We start from the raw sequence: 21,403 nt of genomic DNA, 5'->3' as shown, positions 1-21,403 counted from the left end.
CTGCCGGTGAAAGGAGGAAGTGCTGCGCGCATGCGTTCTCCACTGCTCGCCTTGCTCTTGATAATTGTTAATTGTCTGTTAACCAGCACTTCCACTGTAATGGATTCTGCAAAGCCGGAGAGGCTTCAGCAAGATCCCATAGGAAAAGAAAGGTAACGCCATCCTGAGATGGCGTTATCTATCTGCACAATGCAAAGCTTTTCAATGCTCAATGCATTGCAGAACTTTGCAGTCCCCATATTAATCACAGTCCCCATTTTAGACAAACATAGTAGCAGGAGAAATCAAAGACTTCTCCTGCAGTAAGCCCTTGATGCATACTGCGATGGACATTTAACCGAGAAAACGACTGTTTTCTCCGTTTTAATGGCTCATCTTAGTTTGATGCATAGACCGCTTAGAGTTTTGAGTTAACAGCCTTTTCTTTAAATCGGGTTCATAGACCCTCAGTTCTAACGGTTGTTTTGGGTCCATTTATTGATAAGACATCTGCCTTAATAGACATTAAACAAGTGCTAAGCCTCAAAATAACACAAAAAAGAAGTATCACTGTGCCCACCATATGAAAAAAAACCAAAACAATTTGTTATAGTTATATTGTTAAGATTCCATAGTTCATGTGCTTCACTAGGTGAAAAATAGATATATCGTATATCTCTCCACCTTATATTTTATATATATCTGCTAAACTTTTTGTATCCTTCTACAGAAACTGTTATTCCTACACATTACAGTTTCATGGATATCACTTCAAATAAAAAATTTCATATAGCTGAACTACCGAGCCAATTATATAAAAAACACAACAGTAAAGAGAGTACCCTTTCTAATAATAAAATATACTTTACATGACGTTACAGTGCTCATTTTCAGGTTCAGGTTACGTTAACGACAAAGTCTGTATATCAGACAATGGTTTCTGTTAAGTTTAATCAGGAATTCTCAGTTTGTGTACTTTTCTAAAAAAAAAACAAAAAAAACAAAACAAACAATCACTGTTGACATGAAAGGTTTCTTCAATGTTTCCATGACTTCCTCCATACACTTGTTCTCCAGATACTCCTGATCTCTCTCATTCTGACAGTGAAGACTCCATATCAAAACCCACATTTATCTTAGGTTTTCCTAAATATACAAATGGAAGACATGATAACTAAATAAGAATATCTGTTTGTCACAACTTTCATAACATGTATTTTATAGTAACTTTTTTTTTCACATAATTACTTTAGTAATAAGGAAATCTAAAGCTGGTTTTAGAAGTTTTTGCTTGGATAATAAAAGTATTTGAAGAGGTTTTAGTTCTGTGTACAATTTTACATGAGGTAGTAACCAGTGCACATAGATGTATACAGTTCCCTATTATTTTGTGTTCCATAAGGAAAACATGGAAAGTTGATGTCTGACACAACATGTTCAGGAACTCATAAATAAAAGGGGGAGCTCTGATAATACAACAAAGCAGAATCTTTTGGTAATTTAAAAGAATATTAAACACAACTGCAACTGTTTTTTCCATATATGCCTGCAAGTCATGTAGGGGTAGAATCATCAAACACTCTAAAAAGGAAAAGTGGAGGTGTTACCCATAGCAACTGATCTCAGTCTAAGTAACATTTCCTAGAATGTACTAGATAAATGAAAGCTAGAATCTGATTGGTTGCTATGTGCAGCACTTTAAGTTTTCCTTTTTATATTTGATAAATGTACCCCATTGGTTTTCACCTTCTGAATTTTAACAAATATAACTGCCTGACAAACCTTAGTACATTGGCTATCTAATTATATTCTGTCTAATTTAAAGGCACACACACACTAAATTGTTTGTGAGTAGTACTCTTGAGTTGACATCAATATGGTTTATGTAGCTTTCAATTTAAATAGAAAACATAAGACAATTTCCAAATGCAAATCACCTGTTGTTGGAGGGCTGGTAGTTGTTGAGACACTACAATGGTCTTCATTGTTTGGAAAGAATTCTTGTTCAGTTTTTCTCAACTCCTGGAGTATCTCATCAATGCAGCTGTTTAGGTCAAATACCGGTTCTTGTTCAGGTCTCTGAGAAATGTTAGACTGCTCTCCAATTTCATTACTTTGCAAGGTTACTGTTGGAGACTCTGCTACCATAAGATCCCATACAGTCACTTCTTCTCTACTTTGTCCATTTACTCCACCAACATCAGTATCTTCAGAAGAATATATTGTTTCTACTTCCTTTCCAGCATCACACAATATTACTGTGACTTCAGAGTCTGATGTGTCTGAGCTGCATGAAGTCCCACATTCGTCTGGTACCGATTCTTCATCCTTTATTGCGTCAAGAATAGGCTTCTCTATATCCTCATCCGTGTCGGAATCTGGGGCAGTGTGGCGTCTAATACGTGACACAGCTTCTCTTAGATCTTTGGCGTAGTAATTAGGCCTCCTTGTATACACTTTCACCGGGGGTCTAGGGGATGATATTTGATCTGTTTGAGAATTGAAGCAAAAATCACGCTCTCTTTTCTTGCTTAGTATCAAACATGGCTGATCTGGTTCAACGCATTCAGAAAGATCTGCAGAACTTGGACCATCATTTGCACATTTGGTACTTTTTACTTGCCATTGATTTTCGGAGTATTTTTGTTCATTTGTTCTCATGGGTATTACAAGTTTTCTTTCTTTGTCATTTTCCTTAGCAATACATTGTTTCTCCTTAGCTTCTACTAACATACACTCAAATTGCTCTTGCTTTTCAGGGACATGGAATTCTAATGTTTTGGTTGATGTATTACAGGCTTGTGCTGCAAGCTTAGGCTCCGCTTCCTCCAGTAGCAGCTCATTCATGGATGTTTCAGTTTTTATATAATCAGGAACTCTACTAGGGGATTTAGTTAGATCAAAGCTTTCCTCCGTCAAACATGAGTCCACCTCCACCAGAGAGAAGCTCTGATGATTTAGCAGGGGTTCTTGTACATAATCATCATTTTCCTCAGATACTATCGTTGCTGGATTTTGTACATTGTCTGTCTTGAAGTAAGATGGCTCAGGAATGTTTTTATTCTGTATGTCAGAAATTAGTATATTTTGTTCTGACCTCAATTCATCAGTGTCTACAGTGGCATCATCATACCGTGGCCTTTGGCTGTTCATTTGAACACTAAGATCTTCTGTCTCTGAAGAAATTGCCTCTAAAATGCAAGGCAGTTCTTTACAATTCCTGATCTTAGATTCTTTCCTGTTATTATTTCCATTAAGTTTCTCATTCAGTATATCAAAATCTTGCTCATGGGCTCCAGGCTCTTGATCCGCATTAACAGCTCCTGTCTTAGACCTAATTGTTTTGCATTGATCTCGAGCTTCATTAAGAGAGTCTAATTCTCCCATAGAAAGCCCCAGAATACGAATTGCTCTTTCCCTAAGGCTTGGAGCCAATCTCTCCTTGGACAGCTCATTACGATGTTGAGCTGTGGAATCAGTCTTCTGTGAACAGGATTTTAGTGTTAAATTTGAAAAATGCTGTGGATGAGAAGACAGATGAGGTGTTCTCTCATTTTTAACAAAACCTGTAGAGTTAACGTTATTGGATAGGATATCTCCTTTTGAAGTACCATTATGTAAAAATGTAACTTGCTCCATCACTGGTGGAAAAATATACTCTGCTCTAACAACAACACAAGTTGCATCTATGACAAACAAACCATCACTTTCCTTGGTTGATGAAGGCTGACTAATCTCTGGCGCAACTTCCTTAGGTTGACTCCGTCGCCCTACCTCATTAGTAAGTGTATCAGGAGGCACAGACCTCACTGCTCTAGAAGGCTCAGAATCCATACCTATTTTAAGACCATCTTCATACCTCCACCAATTTTGGTTACGGCCCCTACCTGGTAAAGTGCTGATTTTTTCAGGTTCTCTCCTCTTACGAATGTCTGTATCCTGATTAGATATTATACGGTTTCTAGAATCAACATGAGTCCTTTCTTCCTGCATATATGTTTTCATATAGTCTTTTTTCAAGGGAAGAGTATGACTATGCCAACTGTACTCCCCTTTATTTAAGGAGGTATATGAGGGACCTGTTGTTTTTGATTCTTTACTTGACATAACTCTCAGTGGTCTTCCCCAATCACTCCCTGGTTCATTATTGTCTGATTCCTTGATACTTCTGTCTCCTCCAATCTTTTTATCCATACTTTTCAATTTTCCACTTGTATAGCTAAAACCCAATTCTCTTGGCAATTTTACTCCATGCAATGGAATTGGTGGCCTTGCATCAAAGGGTGGCATTTGTTTACTTTTATTTTTCCTTCTGATTGTTTCATTTTCATTATTGATTCCTTTATTACTTGTCCTTGGCAATGTGTATGGCATTGATGGCTCCCTTTGCAGAGGTATGGAAACTCTCCCATAGATCATTTCACCAGCAGGTAAACCAACATCAGGCCTATCTTTGTGGAAGGTAGGTGTAGAAAGCTGAATGTTCCCACCTTCCACAATTTCATATATGTGATCAATGAAGTCATCAGATTTAGATCCTGTCCATGTGCTATAGGTTTGAGGAAGTTTTCTAGCCTGCATTATGTTCTGATAACTTTGGTCAATTTTTTGCTTCTCCTCTCCTCTATTCCCCACATTTGGGACAGGAGACAAGTTTGCCTTAGAAGCACTAACGCGCTCCACACTGTACCTTGGCATTTTTTCCCTACTCACTTGCCAGTTCTCACTGTCGTTCAGCAATATTATTTGATTAACGGCACTTTGGTTAGAGCCTCTAGTATGAGTAAGTTTTTCTTTATTAATAGAGAAGGTACGATGTGGGTAATCATAAGAAGGTGGTGGGACATAAGGTGGGGGTCTTTTTCTTTTTCTTATTTGGGGACAATTTTCTTTGAAGCCTTCCTGTTTGTGAATTCCATGATTCATTAATGAGCATTGTTCCATATTTATCTTACTTGTTTTTTCCTGTGGGGCCTCCAAAGTGATGTCATTGGCCAATCCTGTTTTAGATTGTTTTACTAGCTTAGACCACCACCTTTTCTTTTCTTGAATGGTTTCAGTTTTTGTGACAGGCGATTTTGCTTTTTCTGACTGAGGCAGTTCCACCTTGATTGTTCGTGACAGTAACTGATTCTGCAAAGCCTTAGGAGGGTGAGTCAAAGGTTCCCACTCATCATGCTTTGCTACTTTCACCTTATTCTCCAATGTATAATGAGGCTCCCATCCTCCATAGAAAGAATCCATTTGTATGAGCTTCCCTCTTTGTCTGTGCTTAGTAGAAGAGGAAGAGTTCACTATTTCTGAATGTGTGTTTCTGGGCAACTTCTGTCTTTTCATTTCATGATCTAAAGCATTATTCCTGGATATATTCTTGTCCCAGTCAGAATGGAATCTGTCTCTTATTCTTGAATCATATTGGAAATTGTCTCTTATTCGTACATCACTTGTATCCGCATTTCTCCCCATTGTGGAACTTCTAGTTTGTGGTTGGAGAAAGGGATCCCAGTTTGTAGAATCTTGCAGAATCACACTCTGCGGCAGTCTGGAAGTAGAACGTAGTCTGTAAGGAGACTGATTCCTGACCGGTTCTCTGCTGAAAAACCTGAGAAATAAAACAATACATACAGTGTATTTTACAACTGTGATGATTTTAAAAACCACAAATATAAAAAAAAACAAAAAAACAAACACAAGGATTTTGCAGCAAAACCTTCAAATAATGAGACTTCTACTTTACCCTCTTTCACCAAATGTAATTTGAATCTGGTTAATATGGTGTATGTGTTTTTTGAGTCTTTTACTTCTATATAAGTCTTATAAACAACAGGACTCATGTTTTAGTTTTAGTCATTATTAGAGTCAAGCAGTACCTGTGATCTACATGGCTACCTATTCTATTTCATTTCCCTTCACAATGGGCCACTGAGATTTGACTGCAGTGCCAACAAAGTACACCAGCACCTCAATCTTTCTGTCAAAATGAAGCATATGTCTATATATGAAATCGTACTACGGTATCTCCCCAGGGGCCTATAGACAGCACATCACACTACAAACCATGGTCACCATACAGAATAATCCAAGGACTCGCTAGGGTCCTAGGCACCATAATGAAAGAAGAGGATGAGAAGTCAAATGCAGGCAAGGAAGGGTAGTCTGCACAGTTAATGAACGCATTAAACCATAAAGCATCATGACCATGCTCAGACCGGATTCTATACAGTGTACTCCTATAGTTAATCCTGTATTGACAGGGGGTACTTTGTAGTTGTGTGACGAGGACAATTTTAACATTTTTGCAATGTGCTGGTTTAACGAGCATATATTTTTTTTTTTCTATTTGTTATGGTGTCTAAGTTAATTTTAAAGAGATGTTTTTCTGACAGATATTGGTAACATTTTAAATAAATTACTATTATTAATAAGTGTCCCATTCATTTAAATATATATGTGTTAAGAGCTAGGAGTGAATCCAGCTAGAAGGTGCAATTTTACAGCTTGGCAAAATGTTGTGCTGCAGGGGACAAATTTGGATTTGGGAGGGGGCACATCCTAGCAAAACTCTAAATTACAGTGTAAAAATAAAGCTTCTAGTATTTGTGTGCTACATGCACAAGCAGCCAATATATTCCCTGCAGCGCAATATGGTTTGGCAAGGTGCACAAATGCTCGTTCTAGCTAAATTTACTCCTAAACTCTGAATAAGACCATAACGTGCAGTTCATAAAAGCTCATAGTGTTTTAGTATAGAAATTCATTGATCAGTATCCAGTTTAGTTTGTTATTGACTGTTAACTGTGACTTCCCAATGAGATTTTACAAGTTTGACCAGAGTTTTACCTGAGTGATGACAGAATCTATCATACAATAAACTGATAAACACCATTATGAACATTCTGCCTTCCTGGTCACAGCCCCAAAAAACATTTAGGAGAGAATAGTACTCCTAAAGGGGACTCAGTCTTTTTCATGGACTTAACCTCTCCTGGGCCCACAACACATATTCCCAGCTTTGAGATATGGTCCAACAATAACCAGGAGTGCAACACCTACAATACCACATAACTCCACTTTGCAGTCAGGTAGGACAGAGCTCTCAAATTGGGACTAAATCGGGGGAAGTTGGGAAGCTTGCATACTTTTATCTACAGTAACTGGTGAATGTCATCCGACAGTCTGATTAAATGAATGAGCAGCCAGAATGTGGATGCTCTTACAAGGGCATTACAGCGCATTATTTTCCTCTAGATCCTGAACACCCTAAGCTTAATTAGGAGTCACATGAGCTGCTATAGCTATAGTTACACCCTTGATAGTTACATTCTGATTCTAGAACCATAGGTTCACAAAAGCACTGTTTTTTTCTCTCTTAAAGAATATGCACCACCTGGACACTTTGGAAGCAGCCATTCTGTAGGCTGAACAATTATGCTAATCATTTCAACTTAATACAGCACCATTACAAAGGCATATTTTGAAACCGCTGGATGCAACGTTCTCTCTAATTATTTCCCAAGAACCCTCATCGGGGGGCAGGAGTGCTTTGGTCGAGGTCCCTTTCCAATTCTAACTCATGCCTGTCCAGAGGAACTAGGATACCATAAACTGAAAAGATTGTTCCTTTCCTTAGTGGGGAGTTGAGACAGAGGCCCTCCAAAGTCCATAATGTCTTGGAGGAGCCCGTCTGATGAGGAGTCCAGGAAATGCCTAAGTTGGACATAATTAAAGAAAGATTGGGGTGTTTGGCTTCGAAATTGAGCCAGGGGCCTTTGACAGTAAAGTCAAATGTAAAGCGGATGCTCGAGATCCTCCAGGGCTGGGAATAAGAGTGAGAAAAACCAAGAGGGTCAAGGTTGTCCCTCAGTGGAAAGATTGGGAGAGTCGATGAACGTGAGGTGACCCAAATCTTACATCTGTCCCAGGTCCTGGCTGAGAAAAGTAGAATGGAGAGCAGCTTGATAGTCAAGCTTTGCGGTTCAGTGAGGCCCCAAACATTAGGCAACGAGCCAAGTCAGAGACAAACGGCCTCCATGTCAAGCCAGAATTGAGTGTGTGCGGGGATGGTAGTAAAGGAGGCAACAATCTGGTGAGCCGATCAATATTAAGGCTTAACATAAGAAAAGCCGCTGCCTCCTCAGGTTGTTGGTTTTTTACGTAAGGCAGCCCGGTTCTCAGGGGCTTATTGTTCCAAAAGAATCTGAAAAAGCATTTCTGACGTGTTGCCAATTCAGAGAAGGTAACTTTAATTGGAAGAGTGAAAAAATTGGGAGAAAATCTTTTGGGGGTCATACATTGGAGTTCCATTGGGGTCTTTATTAGCGAGTACACCCTTGCTTGATGTTTGGAAGCTAGTAGTCTTTCCCCCCTTCTCATAGAAGGTTTTCCACATACAACATAGTGTGTTGACCGCTTAAGCAGACAAGATGAGGTGGAGTCCGGAGAGCTTTGTTAGGATTCCAATGTTTGGAGGGTGTCCATCAGCCGAGTAGTTTTGGACAGTCTCTCTCTCTTCACTCTAGAAGCCATGGAGATCAAATGGCCTCTTAGGACAACTTTATGGGCATCTCATATAGTCATAGGGGGTAGTGTTTTGCTCAAAGTAATCTGAGAGCATGGTTTGCAGTTGGGTGACAATGCAGGAATCCTGGAACAGCGAGTCATTAAGCCTCCAAGAAGACCATGTGCGTCTAAGGGCTAGGTTAGAGATGTCAGCCATTACAGGGGAGAGGTCTATCCAGATCACAGGGAAAATGTGGGTGCCATGCAGTTTCACAGTGAAGTCGTGGCTGAGCAGGATCTTGTCTATCCTGGTATAGGAAACGTGGGGTGGGGAGTAGAAGGTGTAGTCCCTGGAAAGAGTATCAATCACACCAGGAGTCAGAGAAAATGGAGTTTCACAAAGGCCTGGAGAGACAAAAAGCAAACAAATATAACAGTATAAAAGGGATAAGGATTAATTTTGAAATGCGAACAAGATTGAGCTCTATCGAGAAACAGTTTAAAGCAAACATTAGTAAAAATGTAAAATGGCATAATTCACAATAAAAGTTAGGCATCAATAAACTATTAAAACATTAGAACACACAACAGCTAGAAAAAACATTGAAGCAGGGGTGGATCCATGGAGGGGGGGGGTGGATCCATAGAAGGGGGGGTGGATCCATGGAGGGGGGGGGGTGGATCCCCCCCCCCTCCACCAAGCACACTGGTGCCAAAGTGATGCACTGTCCAGCTCCCTCCTCCTTTAGCAGAAAGTGAAGACTGTGCACACCGGAAGTGTTAGTACTCTAGTTCCAGGGTTAATGTAGTCACTCCCATATCAAACACAATATGTAAGGAACTGCCCTATAGCAGCGCATGGGATAAGGGTTCTGATTGGGCCGTGATGTTTAAGAGACTTTTTAGAAGGGATTATATATTGTACAGTATAAACCACGGAGGATGTCTTCAGTTGCTGTGCGTTTCTAGAGTCAGATTTAATCAGCAAGCTGGCATGGCTGTGGGGCATATAGGGAGTTGTAGACCCACATGATACCTTTCTCTGGAGCTAACCTGTAGGCTACTAAGCATACATCATCTTGTAATTTGACAAACAGGTTGCTTATCTGTAGTCTACTTTGCAGCATTGGAAAAAGATGGGTGTGGAATAGGGTTGAAAGATTGTCCTCAGTTTATTGGAGATTTCACTGTTAGGAAGATAACAATTGTATTTTTTTAAACCAGTAGGGATGCGGGGTTTAAAATAATTTTCTCGAAGTTGGTCATTGTGCTCTTGATAAATAATCTGTAAATTATAAGGATTTAAACCCACAATGCTTACCACAAACCTGACCAATTTGTATCCTAAAATACATTAATTTGTGAGACACATTAGTCTACGCATCATTACAATGCGGTGCCACTATATACAAGTTGCAGCGATGCATATTTAAGCACGCTGAAATGCATAATGCCGGTGCTACTCTGGGAGACCCGGCAAAGTGACCCCTGTGCTGCAATCTCATTTTCCTATTTACTCTCAGCCTAGCGCTGCCGGTGAAAGGAGGAAGTGATCTGCGCATATGCACAATACTTCCACTGTAACGGAGAGGCTTCAGCAGAATCCTGTGGGAAAAGAAAGGTAACTCCATCCTGAGATAGCCATTATCTTTCTGCACAATGCAAAGCTTTTCAAAGCCTCATGTATTGCTGAACATCACAGTCCCCATATTAATCTATGGGGACTGTGAAGACAAAGTGGGTTATGGCAGGAGAAATCCTTGATGCATTCTGTGATGGCCATTTAACGGAGAAAACTGCTGTTTTCTCCATTGTAATTGCTCATCGTAGTTTTATGCCTAAACCCCATTAGTGCTGTAGGGCACAGGGTCTGCAGGAGTCAGGACTGGAAAGGGGGGGAGATGGGACTGGAGAGGGAAGGAGTCAGGCCTAATCGATCTACCACCCCCCCCCCCTGCCCTAAAAGAAAAGTATAGATCCACCCTTGCATTAAAGGGCTTGCAATCAAGTCCAAACAATGAATCAGAAGAGGTCGGCCCGGTAACACTGTGCCTTTATCTGCACTGTGCCACTGTGCAGATAAAGTAACAACACAGCAAGTATTCCGACATAGCACCAAGTAAAAGCCTGAAACACTAATAGGCCTGATCATCAGGAGCATCATAACAAAACATATAATGTACAAAACTGCAAGGAGAACAGGACTGCCACCATTAAACAACAATGTAGGTCGGTATTCCGACAGTTAAACTGTGACTTTGCAGTTGAAATCAAGTGTGCATTTCAAGGACATGTAAGCAAGAAACCAATTCAATGCTATCACAGTCTTTCCCAAAAGGGATTCAGGAACATTAAACTAGAATCTAAAAGAAGACAGAGAAAGGAGAGGGGGAGAAGAGGCAGAATACAGCAGTAGCAAACAGTGAATATTCAAACAAGATAATGAGGGTTCCGGAAAAGAAGACCACAGGCCAACGCCTTGAATGGGGGGTAGAGACCTCCTTTGAGGCATGAATCTCATATGGGGAACCAAAGGCAAAATCAGAGATGAACGCATCCAAGGGGGATTCAGCACCTCAGTGAAAAGTCATATAAGGTCTAGGGGTGTCCACAAGGCATGAAACAGGCAAGTGTGGAAAGATGCACATATCATAGAAGGTCAACAGGAGCAATCCTAGTGAGTCAGATCCCAAGAGTACATTGAGTGGAAGACTGAACTGTAGACCAGTTCCGCTTGGGGGGGAAGGGGGCATGTCTGCATCCTAGATGCCATTTGGGCATTGCCCTATGCTTGCGGTGAGATGATAGGAGCAAGAGGAGATAGGCCAGCTGTTGAATCAGAGACTGGGTCTCCATGAGAATTCTGGACAAAAGTTGAAGTTCCTGGTGCCAGACAAGGCGGCGAAATGGGAATCCCCAGCAGTACTGATGTTATGGTCTCTCAGGATGGCAGTAGCAGGTTTGAGGTTCCTTCTCTTAGCCAATGTAGTCAGGGAAAGGTCCTGAACGATGTGTAGGACGTGCCCTTCATATTGAAGACTGAAGTTTTATCACCTCCCGCAATATTGCCTCCTTAGCAGTAAAATAATGGAGCCGAAATATGACATCCCTAGCCATGGCTAGGTCTTGATACTTTATGGGCCCTGTTGAGGAGGTGATCTTCCGAGACCTCTGGTGCCAACTGGGCAAGGAGTTTTGAAGTAGGAAGATGAAAGGGCTCTATAGAGTCAGGAATCTGAAGACTGTTCCTTCTAGCATGGTTGTCCATAGCTTCTTGGTTGTCCTGAATGGCTATCAGATCTTGTTTGACCTGTGCTAGATCAGCCTTTATAGAATTCTGATATGTTACTACCGCCTCAACTTTCCGTTCAATCTAATCAGTGTGATTGCCCAGTGTAGTAACATCAAGTGTTTGAAAGACTGATTGCACATCCAGGGGAACTGACAATATAATTTATTTCATATCTATAATAAGGGACAAGAAGTACTTCCAGGATATGAGAGATAAGCAGTCGTCCGAGTTAGAGTCTCCCAGCCTCTGTGGGGAGCCCAGTCATGTTGACCTGAAACCCACACCTGAGGTCAGGTGTCGATTTCCCTGAGACATAGTGGGGGAAGCCTTTAGAGGGAATCTGCTAGTCTTTCTGCATTGTTGAGGAATGGTGGTTTCGATGGGGAGAAATATAGGTCGAAGGTCACTGGGATAAGGCAAAATAGCAGGCTAAAAGACCAGGCACTGCAGCAGGGCAGCAAAAAGAAGGATAAAAACAAAAATAAAAAGGCGGTAAGGGAAACAGTATACAAGAGTCAAAGACACACTTCCCTTTATATAGACAGGTAACCCTCCACCCCTCGGAGGGGAGGAAATTAGTTAAAGTATAGGTAGATCAATCATTGTATGCTCTGAATTGGCAGGCTAATGAGGCCTCTAGTGGTAGAGATGGAAGATTGCAAGTAGTGGATTTGGGGGGGGAGGTACAGCCTCCAGTTGAAAAACAAAATACAGTAGTTCTACCCGTGTGGAGTCAGGGAGATTAAACTTGTCAAGCCCACGTGGAAGGGGCACAGGAATAATGTGAATGAAACCAGACATAGGTTATCCCCAGTATCATTCAGTCTTTGTCTCAATGGCAAAAATGTCCAGGACTTGAGAAGGGGTGGTGAGTGCAGGAGGGGTGTCCGGCAGGTACAACTGCCATGTTGGTGATGAGAAAACCGCCTTCAGGACATGAGGTGCGGAGGGTGAAGCAGGCCGCACAGTACTCAGAGTGCGGCGGTATTGAGCTGTGCTGAGGGCGCAAAGAAACCACAGTGATCCGAGGGTAGATGAGGGGTCCTGTCAGGTGAGGAGAGCATCCCAAACAAGCTTGCAAGGCGAAGGGGGAGATGGAGCTCACATACCACAAGTCTGATCCAGGCCACAACCCCATTGAAACTGTTTTAAATGTGAACTTAATTTCTCAATTGCTACATATTTTGCAGCTGTGTGCTTGAAGATACAGTGGCCTTTGGACCAGCAGTGTTAGACTAAAGTGTATCAGACCTCCAGAGTAAACAGAGTTACAAGTGGCTACTTTAGAGTCAGCTATGTATAACAAATGTTATGGTGTATACATTCTATGATATAAATCAGTGTTGAGTGGAATGTCACAATTTTACAAACAATGCAGTAAAAGTGAAGATATGACAAACAGTTTAGATATTTTATGATGAGAGAACAATAACAACAAAAAGTGATGTGTGCCTAGGGCAGAAAACTACAGGCAATAGTTGTCCAAGACATAGGCTTCATTGGGGCTGCCTCAATGGAGGAACCATATGCAAAAAAAATAGATTTTAAATTACATTTGAGGGATGAAGCAGGCACATTTATGGGACATTCCCTGGTTGGTGGGTATTGTAAGATCAATTTGAGCAATATATCTCAACTGATTAGATGGAGCACACTAATCCATCTATGGCTGCCCTGCGTTGATCGCAGCATTCTGTCTCAGCAGATAGGCAACCTCATACACTTCAAGGGCTGCATATGTGACCCTCTAACATGCAGAAGGACTGCACATTACGTTTACTCTCAATAATAAATTACAAAACACAAAATCAAAGCCGTACACCACATAGTACTCAACCAAAATACCCCTTAGACATCTAACATTGCTCACTCGTCAAAAACACCCCCACATAACCTTTAGAACCCCACAACCTCTTATTTAATAAGAGCTAAGAACATGGGTGACACTCAGAATAAGAACTGTGGTCTCTGGAGAATAAAGCAGAAGAAAGGACAGAATAATAAAGCAGAAAGAAACTGGGGGCCACAAGTGATGACTCGGTGAGCTATCTGTTGCCCATCACTGAAATCATGAGGTACAGAAAGACAATAGAGATAAAAAGGAACTAAGCGAAGTAGACAAAGTGTACAAAGAAGAAATAGAAAAGGGGAAATGAGACACAGAATACAGAAGGAGAACGAAGACAGTCATATTATTACAGAAGAATGAATAAATGAGAGCACTGTATGCAGGTAAAGAGTTAAATTTACTGTCCATGCGTGACGAAACATTGGCAAGTCAACTGTCAGTTCAATGGAGCCTGACCTTAACGCAATGAAATAAGAATTTTATGTCAGAGAGGATTTTCACTGAGGATTCTTAAATAGCGGCACTATAACTTTCTGCGATTGAGGCAAACTTTGCCTATTCGCAAGCCAGCATCCAAAAAGAGGGGCCAAAGTTATTTCACTAGAAATCTCAGGATGGCGTTAACAGAAATAATGGACTGAAAAACAATATCTGTCTGGCAAAATTGTCTTCATAAATCAAACTTGAGATGCCGTTTACCAGGTTTGTTTTTTTTCCGCTATGGAAAGGGTAAGAAATGGTATAAAGATTGAATGGGAACCCAGGGATGAAAGCTAAAGATGGAGGAGGATAAAGTACAGTACAGCCATTGCGTTATAAAACTACTCAATGCCCACTTAAATGTAAGGGCTAACCACACACAGGGAACCCATGTTTCTCAAAAGAATTTCATAGAATGGTGAAAAATATAGGTAATGTTTTCCATTCAGAATTTGTGGCAAGTATTTTTGAGCGTCTCCTCGATCCTTGGAACAATTTGTTATTTCTGGTGAGCTGATAGCTTACAGCTGGTGGAAGTGATAATGTGACAAATCAGTTTGTTCTGATGTCAAGAGAGCAGGAGTGTTAGGAACCCCTCTAGCCGGTACAGCACAACCCGGAGTCTGCTCTGCCAGTCAGGTGTTCACTGGAGCCCCTAGTGGTGGGGACAGACTTGGCCGCAGACTAGCAGAGGGTCTTTTTTTCCAGATGACCTTAAGATCAGCGGCTGTGGAGCGAATCCCCGGGATACCAACAGATTTGAGGGAATATAGAGAATTGGACCTGGGATGAAAACCAAAATTACAGTAGAAGGGAGAAGTTTGAGTAGATGAATGGGATGAGTTATTGTAGGCAAACTCTGCCCAGGGTAACAAGGAGGACCAGTTGTCATGAAATTCTGAAGTGTAACAGCATAGGAACTGTTCTAATGACTGATGAACTCTTTCAGTTTGCCCATTAGACTGGGGGTGGTATGCTGAGGAGAGACTAATCCTGATTCCGAAAAGGGTACAAAAAGATTTCCAGAACTGTGCTATGAACTGGGAACCACAATCAGAAACTATATCAGTAGGGAGTCCATGGAGACGGAAAACGTGTTGTATGAACAAGACCGCCAAATCTCGGACGGTGGGGAGCCTGGTTAGCAGTATAAAGTGTGACATCTTGCTGAACCGGTCTACCACGACCAAAATGGTATTGTGTCCCGCAGAGGGTGGCAGATCCACTATAAAGTCCATGGACAAGTGTGTCCAAGGTTTTGCAGGAACAGCCAAGGGAACCAACTGGCCTACCGGACGAGTCCTGGAGATCTTATTCCTGACGCAAACCTCACAAGAGCGGACATGACTCCTGACATCAGCAGACAACGATGGCCACCACACAGTGCGGGAGAGGATTTCCAAAGTTTTATAAATTCCAGGATGTCCAACAGTTTGGCTATCATGTGCCTCAGACAGGACTGCTTTCCTTAAATGAAAGGGGAACAAATAAGCATCCTACCAGAGTTTTATCAGGAGCTAACCTTTGGAACCTTTACAGCAGGGGTAGGGAACCTGTGGCTCTCCAGGTGTTGTGAAACTACAAATCCCAGCATGCCTTGCCACCTATCTGCTGGTTATCTACTGGCAAAGCATGCTGGGACTTGTAGTTTCACAACACCTGGAGAGCCGCAGGTTGCCTACCCCTGCTTTACAGGGTGCAGCTCAGGTCTTGGGTTAACCCAGCATGGATCATGGACGAGAGAATAATAGGCTCCGGACTAGTAACTGGAGCATGATGTGCAAGGAAGCTTCTGGACAGAGCATCTGCTCAGACATTTTTAGAACCTGGACGGTAGGTAATCACAAAGTTAAAACGGGTGAAGAACAGCGACCAACGAGCCTGTCTGGTGTTTAGGCGTTTGGCTGACTGTATGTATTGCAGATTCTTGTGATCTGTTATAACGGAGATCTCATGTGTAGCGCCTTCCAGCCAATGTCGCCACTCCTCAAATGCCCATTTGATTGCCAATAGTTCTTGGTTACCCACATCATAGTTGGCTTCAGCTGAGGAAAACTGACGGGAGAAGTAGGCACATGGGTGTAGGCGACGAGTATGGGGATCTTTCTGTGATAAGATGGCACCAACACCAACGTCGGAGGCATCAACTTCAAGAACAAACGGTACTTTAGGGTCTGGATGTCTAAGGACCTGAGCAGAAACAAAGGCTTTCTTCAAGGTCTCAAACGCGGTTATTGCCTAGGGTGAACAATCAGTTGGATCCATTCTTTTGCGAGTCAAGATGACAATAGGAGACACAATATCAGCAAAGCCGCAAATGAATCTTCTATAGTAGTTGGCGAAGCCCAGGAATCTCTGTACCGCCTTGAGGTTATTCGGTTGTACCCAGTCCAGGATAGCCTGGACCTTGGTTGGGTCCATGGAGAACCCCTCAGAGGAGATTACATAACCAAGAAAGGATACTTTCTGCACCTCAAATTCACATTTTTCTAATTTAGCGTAGAGATGGTGCTCTCCCAATTTCTGTAGAACTAGTCTGACATGATCGCGATGTACAGACAATGACTTAGAATATATGAGGATGTCGTCCAAATAGATGACCACGAAATGTCCAAGGAACTCCCGTAGCACTTCATTAATCAGATCTTGGAATACTGCAGGCGCGTTACTAAGACCAAACGGCATGACCAGATACTCGTAGTGGCCAGAAAGCGTATTGAATGGCGTCTTCCACTCATCTCCTTCTCTAATACAGATGAGGTTGTATGCACCACGAAGATCGATTTTGGTGAAGACTGTTGCACCTCTTAATTGATCAAATAGATGAGATGAGAGTAAGGGGATAGGTGTTTTTGACTGTGATAAGGTTCAATCCTCTGTAATCAATACAGGGTCTTAGTCCTCCATCATTTTTAGACACAAAAAAACATCCAGCTCCTACTGGAGATTTAGAGGGCCTGATGAACCCCTTTTTCAAATTCTCCTCTATATAATCCTGCATGGATTTGGTCTCAGGACCAGAGAGAGAATACAAGCGTCCCTTGGGTAACTTGGAACCAGGTATAAGTTCATCAATAGCACAGTCGAAGTCATGATGAGGTGGTAGAGTATCAGCAGCGTTCTTGGAGAACACATCCCAGAACTCGTGGTATTGTGAGGGAAGTCGTTCCGGAATAGGCTGGATCATCCGCAGAGGCAGAGTCAAGCAAGACTGTGAACAAGATGAGCTCCACTGAACAATCTCTCCTTTCTTCCAATCCACAACAGGGTTGTGATGGGAAAGCCAGGGATGGCCCAGGACCAATGGAACTGATGAACAGTCAATAAGGAGGAATGTTATGGACTCTGAATGAAGCGCTCCAATGTTCAAGTGTAATAGCGGAGTCTCCCATTCAATCTTGCCTCCAGGCAATGGATTCCCATCTAAGCCACAAACTGTAATAGCGGATTTGAGCTTAACAGATGGAATCCCAGCGGAGCGGGCGAACCCAATATCAAGGAAGTTGCCTGCATCTCCGCTGTCGATGAAGGCCGACAGGGTCACAGATCCGAAACCGAAAGTGACTTGAGCAGGAATTAGTACAGCATTCTTTGGGGAAATGAATTGCAGACCTAGGTGAACCCTCCCCTCATTCCCTAGGCATGCTCTTTTCCCGGTTTACAAGGACAGGAGCGGGAAAAGTGGCCCTTAGTACCACAGTACAAGCAAAGGCCCTGTGACCGTCTTCTATTTTTTTCCTCAGGAGAGGGACGGTACGCTCCTAACTGCATAGGCTCCTCACCGTCCGTAGAAACAGGAATCAAAGCAGATGGAAAGGAAGACACCTCCTTCTCAGACCTCCTTTCCCTAAATCTCCTGTCAATTTTAATGGTGAGCTGCATAAGACTCTCCAATGAGGTAGGAGGCGGGTATTGCACCAAAGAATCTTTGATCTGTTCCAACAGACCTAGGCGAAATTGACTGCGTAAGGCAGGGTCCTTCCATCCACTGTTAGGTGACCATCTACGGAATTCGGCGCAGTACTCCTCTGCCGACCTTGTTTCAAGGCCCGTAGATGAGCCTCAGCGGAGGCCATTCGATCCGGGTCATCATATAGTAGACCTAATGCCTCGAAGAAAGCGTCTACTGACTGCATGGCAGGACTGGTCTGCGGCAAGGAGAAGGCCCAGGACTGGGGGTCACCCTGAAGGAGGGAAATGATAATCCCGACTTTCTGTTGTTCTAACCCAGAAGAGCGGATTCTCAACCGAAAATAGAGCTTGCAGCTCTCCCTGAAATTCCGGAACAGGGATCTATCTCCGGAGAACCGGTCTGGCAGATTCATTTTAGGTTCACAGGTGGAATCTGGAGTGGATTGTGAAGGTTTTTCAGCCTCTTCCTGAACGGACAAACGCTCAGACAATCCCTGGACCATTTGGTATAGGGTCTCGACATGACCCGCTAGGGCTTGCGCTGGAGACGGTGTGGTTCCGCTTCCATCCATTCCAACCTCGTCCACGGTACGTGTTGTTATTATTAAGGCCAGTTATAATGTTAGGAACCCCTCTAGCTGGTACAGCACAACTCGGAGTCTGCTCTGCCAGTCAGGTGTTCACTGGAGCCCCTAGTGGTGGGGACAGACTTGGCCGCAGACTAGCAGAGGGTCGTGAAGTGCGTACCGACTTGGGAGAACCCAGGAAAGCGGAGTAAAGTCCAGGCAAGGGTCGAGGGCCGGCAGCAGACACGGAATCCAATACACAAGCCGGGGTCAAGGGTCACAGGCACGGTAGCTAGGTCCAGATACAGGCAAGAAGGTCAGGGTCACGAGAAACACGAGCAAGGGCCAAATCCAGGCAAGGGGTCATACACGAGCAATCCAACACGATATCCAAAGGACAGAACAAGGCAGGGAGCAGGTCAGCACACTGGCAATAACAGAAGCTATAACCGGCAGTGAGGCTGCAGACCTCACTGCCTTAAATATACACATGGACCAATCAGCGCCTAGCTTGCAAGCACACCCAGGGGCTGGCTAATTAACATAACCAGCTTAATAGCCACCAGGCTATTAAAGACCTCCGCGTACATGCCCGGCTGTCACCTTGTTGCCGGGACGCGGCGCTGCCTTGGCAACGGCCGGGGGTTAGAAGGAAGTGACGGGGCACACAGGAAGCGAGCCGCGGTGGCCAGGAGTACCGCCACGGCTCGTGACAAGGAGTAAATAAAATTTGGTCGTGAGTGGGACATCCACCTGAAGTATTGTAGATATTAATTGTGTCATGCCATTCCAGGAGAGTTGAGTATTTTCTCCAGTATCAATTTGAGATGTCAGAGAAGATGCAGTGCAATCAAACTGGGGCATAATACCCTCTGTATTCGAGTTTGTATGTGTTTTTCTTACATTTAACAGAAATAGAGCTGGAGAAGGTCCCAGATCTCTGCCCATTCCTCACCATCTAAAGCTACACTGATGTTGGTCTTCCAAGTCATCATTCGCTGGAGCTTTCATGACAGAGTTCAACACAGAGACAACATCTTTAGTAAAGTCCTACCTAAGGCACATGAATTAAAATGTTGTAAAATCCTACTTTTAGACATGCTATGTTTTGAAATGGATAAAAGCTCCTGGGAGGGATATTAACCTGGATCTAAAGGTGCGAAAACCACAAGAAGGATCACGAGAGAGATCCGAGACTGTAATGTACTGGTAGACAGAGGCGGGAGGAAAGCTTTGTAACACTTGTAGAAGGAAAAATTCTTATTCAACTCCCCTAAGTATCTGAAACTTCCATTTTTAGAGAGTTAAAAGTTTAAAGCTTGCTAGTGTGCCCTAGAGTTCAATTCCTTGCTAGCTTTATTTAAGGAAGATGGAGGAAGAGTAATTGTCAGAAGAAAGTCATCAATATTGGAAGCTAAGAAGATATATTACTTACCTATAAGATTTTACTTGTTGGTAGCCTAATGCTCAGGTTGTTAATGTCATGGAATGATGGAAATGACTGTTGAGGTATGTAAACATCTGTACGACACAGGCAATACTATGATATACTTACAGTTTTTAATAGGCACATATGGCACTGCCCACAAGAGTGCTGTGCTTTTCTCTTTTGTCTGACACATGGTAAAGCATTTATTAAATAAGCCTTACAGACTACAGAATCTTACTAATGTTTTCTTGCACTGATTGACTCTGTATGGAACAAGTCCTTAGGTGAGGGAGTTTTATATGGAGTTAAACCTGTAGTGTGTACCCAGCTTATCACCTTATTATTGTGCCAACCACATGATAAACTGTTGGGTCCAATATTGCATAGTGTGTACACTCCCACGATCATGTTTTACTGTACCAAAGCACATCATATTTCATTTGATTTTATAGCCAGACTAAAAGTCTCTAAAAACAATGGAACAATGTCGGGCAAATTCTGAAGTGTGTATGTACTCACGACCAGCAGTGTAGACAGATCTCTATAGACTGTACAGAGTCTCGATCTTTTCAGCAGATGCTTATGACAGATTAAGAATACAGACCTGTAAAATTGTGCATGAATCGGCATGCTGATTGGGGCTTTCAGTTGTTGGTAAAATCGTTACAGATATCACATAGGGAGACATTTCCTGTAGTGTGTACCCAGGTAAGGATAGAAGTTAGGTCCTATAAATGAGAACGTGGCAGGGGAGGGTTGGCCCATCGTAAAAGTTTACCATCCACATATACACAGGGACACATATATTATGAAGAGACATACAGGTAGGAACCGATAATGCTTAACAGCTAATTGTTCCTTATTTGCAGGAATGCGGCCATGATTTGTAGATTTGTCACTGGGTTGTTTTATTTTGACCAGTTGTCCAGGTTTAACTCATTTGCTTTGGTTGCTGTATACATTTGTCAGTATGAGCTTGTAGGCTGTTAAAACATCCTAAATGTTGGTGCCGTAAGAAATTCAATAATAAAATCCATAGCTTCAACCATTTCATGTACTGGGGGTAAATTTATCAAGCTGCTGGTTTGAAAAAGTAGAGATGTTGCCTATAGCAACCATGTTCTAGTTATTTAGTACATTCTACAAAATGACAGCTAGAATCTGATTGGTAGCTATAGGCAACATCTCCACTTTTTCAATCCAGCAGCTTGATAAATTTGCCACCTGAAATCTTGTCAGGAATCTGCTGCATGGCTCACTGTATGTATCATATATTTCATGCTATCTGTAGAGACTGTCCTGCTAAATGAAATAATGACTTAAAAGAAATTCTGGTGAACATTTGTAAAAAAATAAATAAAATAAGAGCAACCTGGGTTGTCTGCCCTGCTAAACCA

At 42.4% G+C, this 21,403-nt stretch overlaps 1 protein-coding gene across 1 annotated transcript in view; it reads right to left on the bottom strand.

Moving 5' to 3' along the window:
- Window positions 1-307: 307 nt before the first annotated feature.
- Window positions 308-21,403, bottom strand: part of DDN (dendrin) — a 47,654-nt gene continuing 26,558 nt past the window's right edge. Inside the window, exons 4-5 of the mRNA XM_075199635.1 lie at window positions 1,917-5,581; window positions 308-1,125 (exon numbers count right to left, since the gene is read on the bottom strand). Coding sequence (XP_075055736.1) covers window positions 1,073-1,125; window positions 1,917-5,581 — 3,718 coding nt within the window. The 3' untranslated portion in view covers window positions 308-1,072. The remainder of the gene's footprint in view (window positions 1,126-1,916; window positions 5,582-21,403) is intronic.

Source organism: Mixophyes fleayi, chromosome 2 (assembly GCF_038048845.1).
Source record: "Mixophyes fleayi isolate aMixFle1 chromosome 2, aMixFle1.hap1, whole genome shotgun sequence".
NCBI lineage: Eukaryota > Metazoa > Chordata > Amphibia > Anura > Limnodynastidae > Mixophyes > Mixophyes fleayi.
Note: the sequence above shows the minus strand (reverse complement) of the source record. Positions and strands in the feature narration are given on the sequence as shown.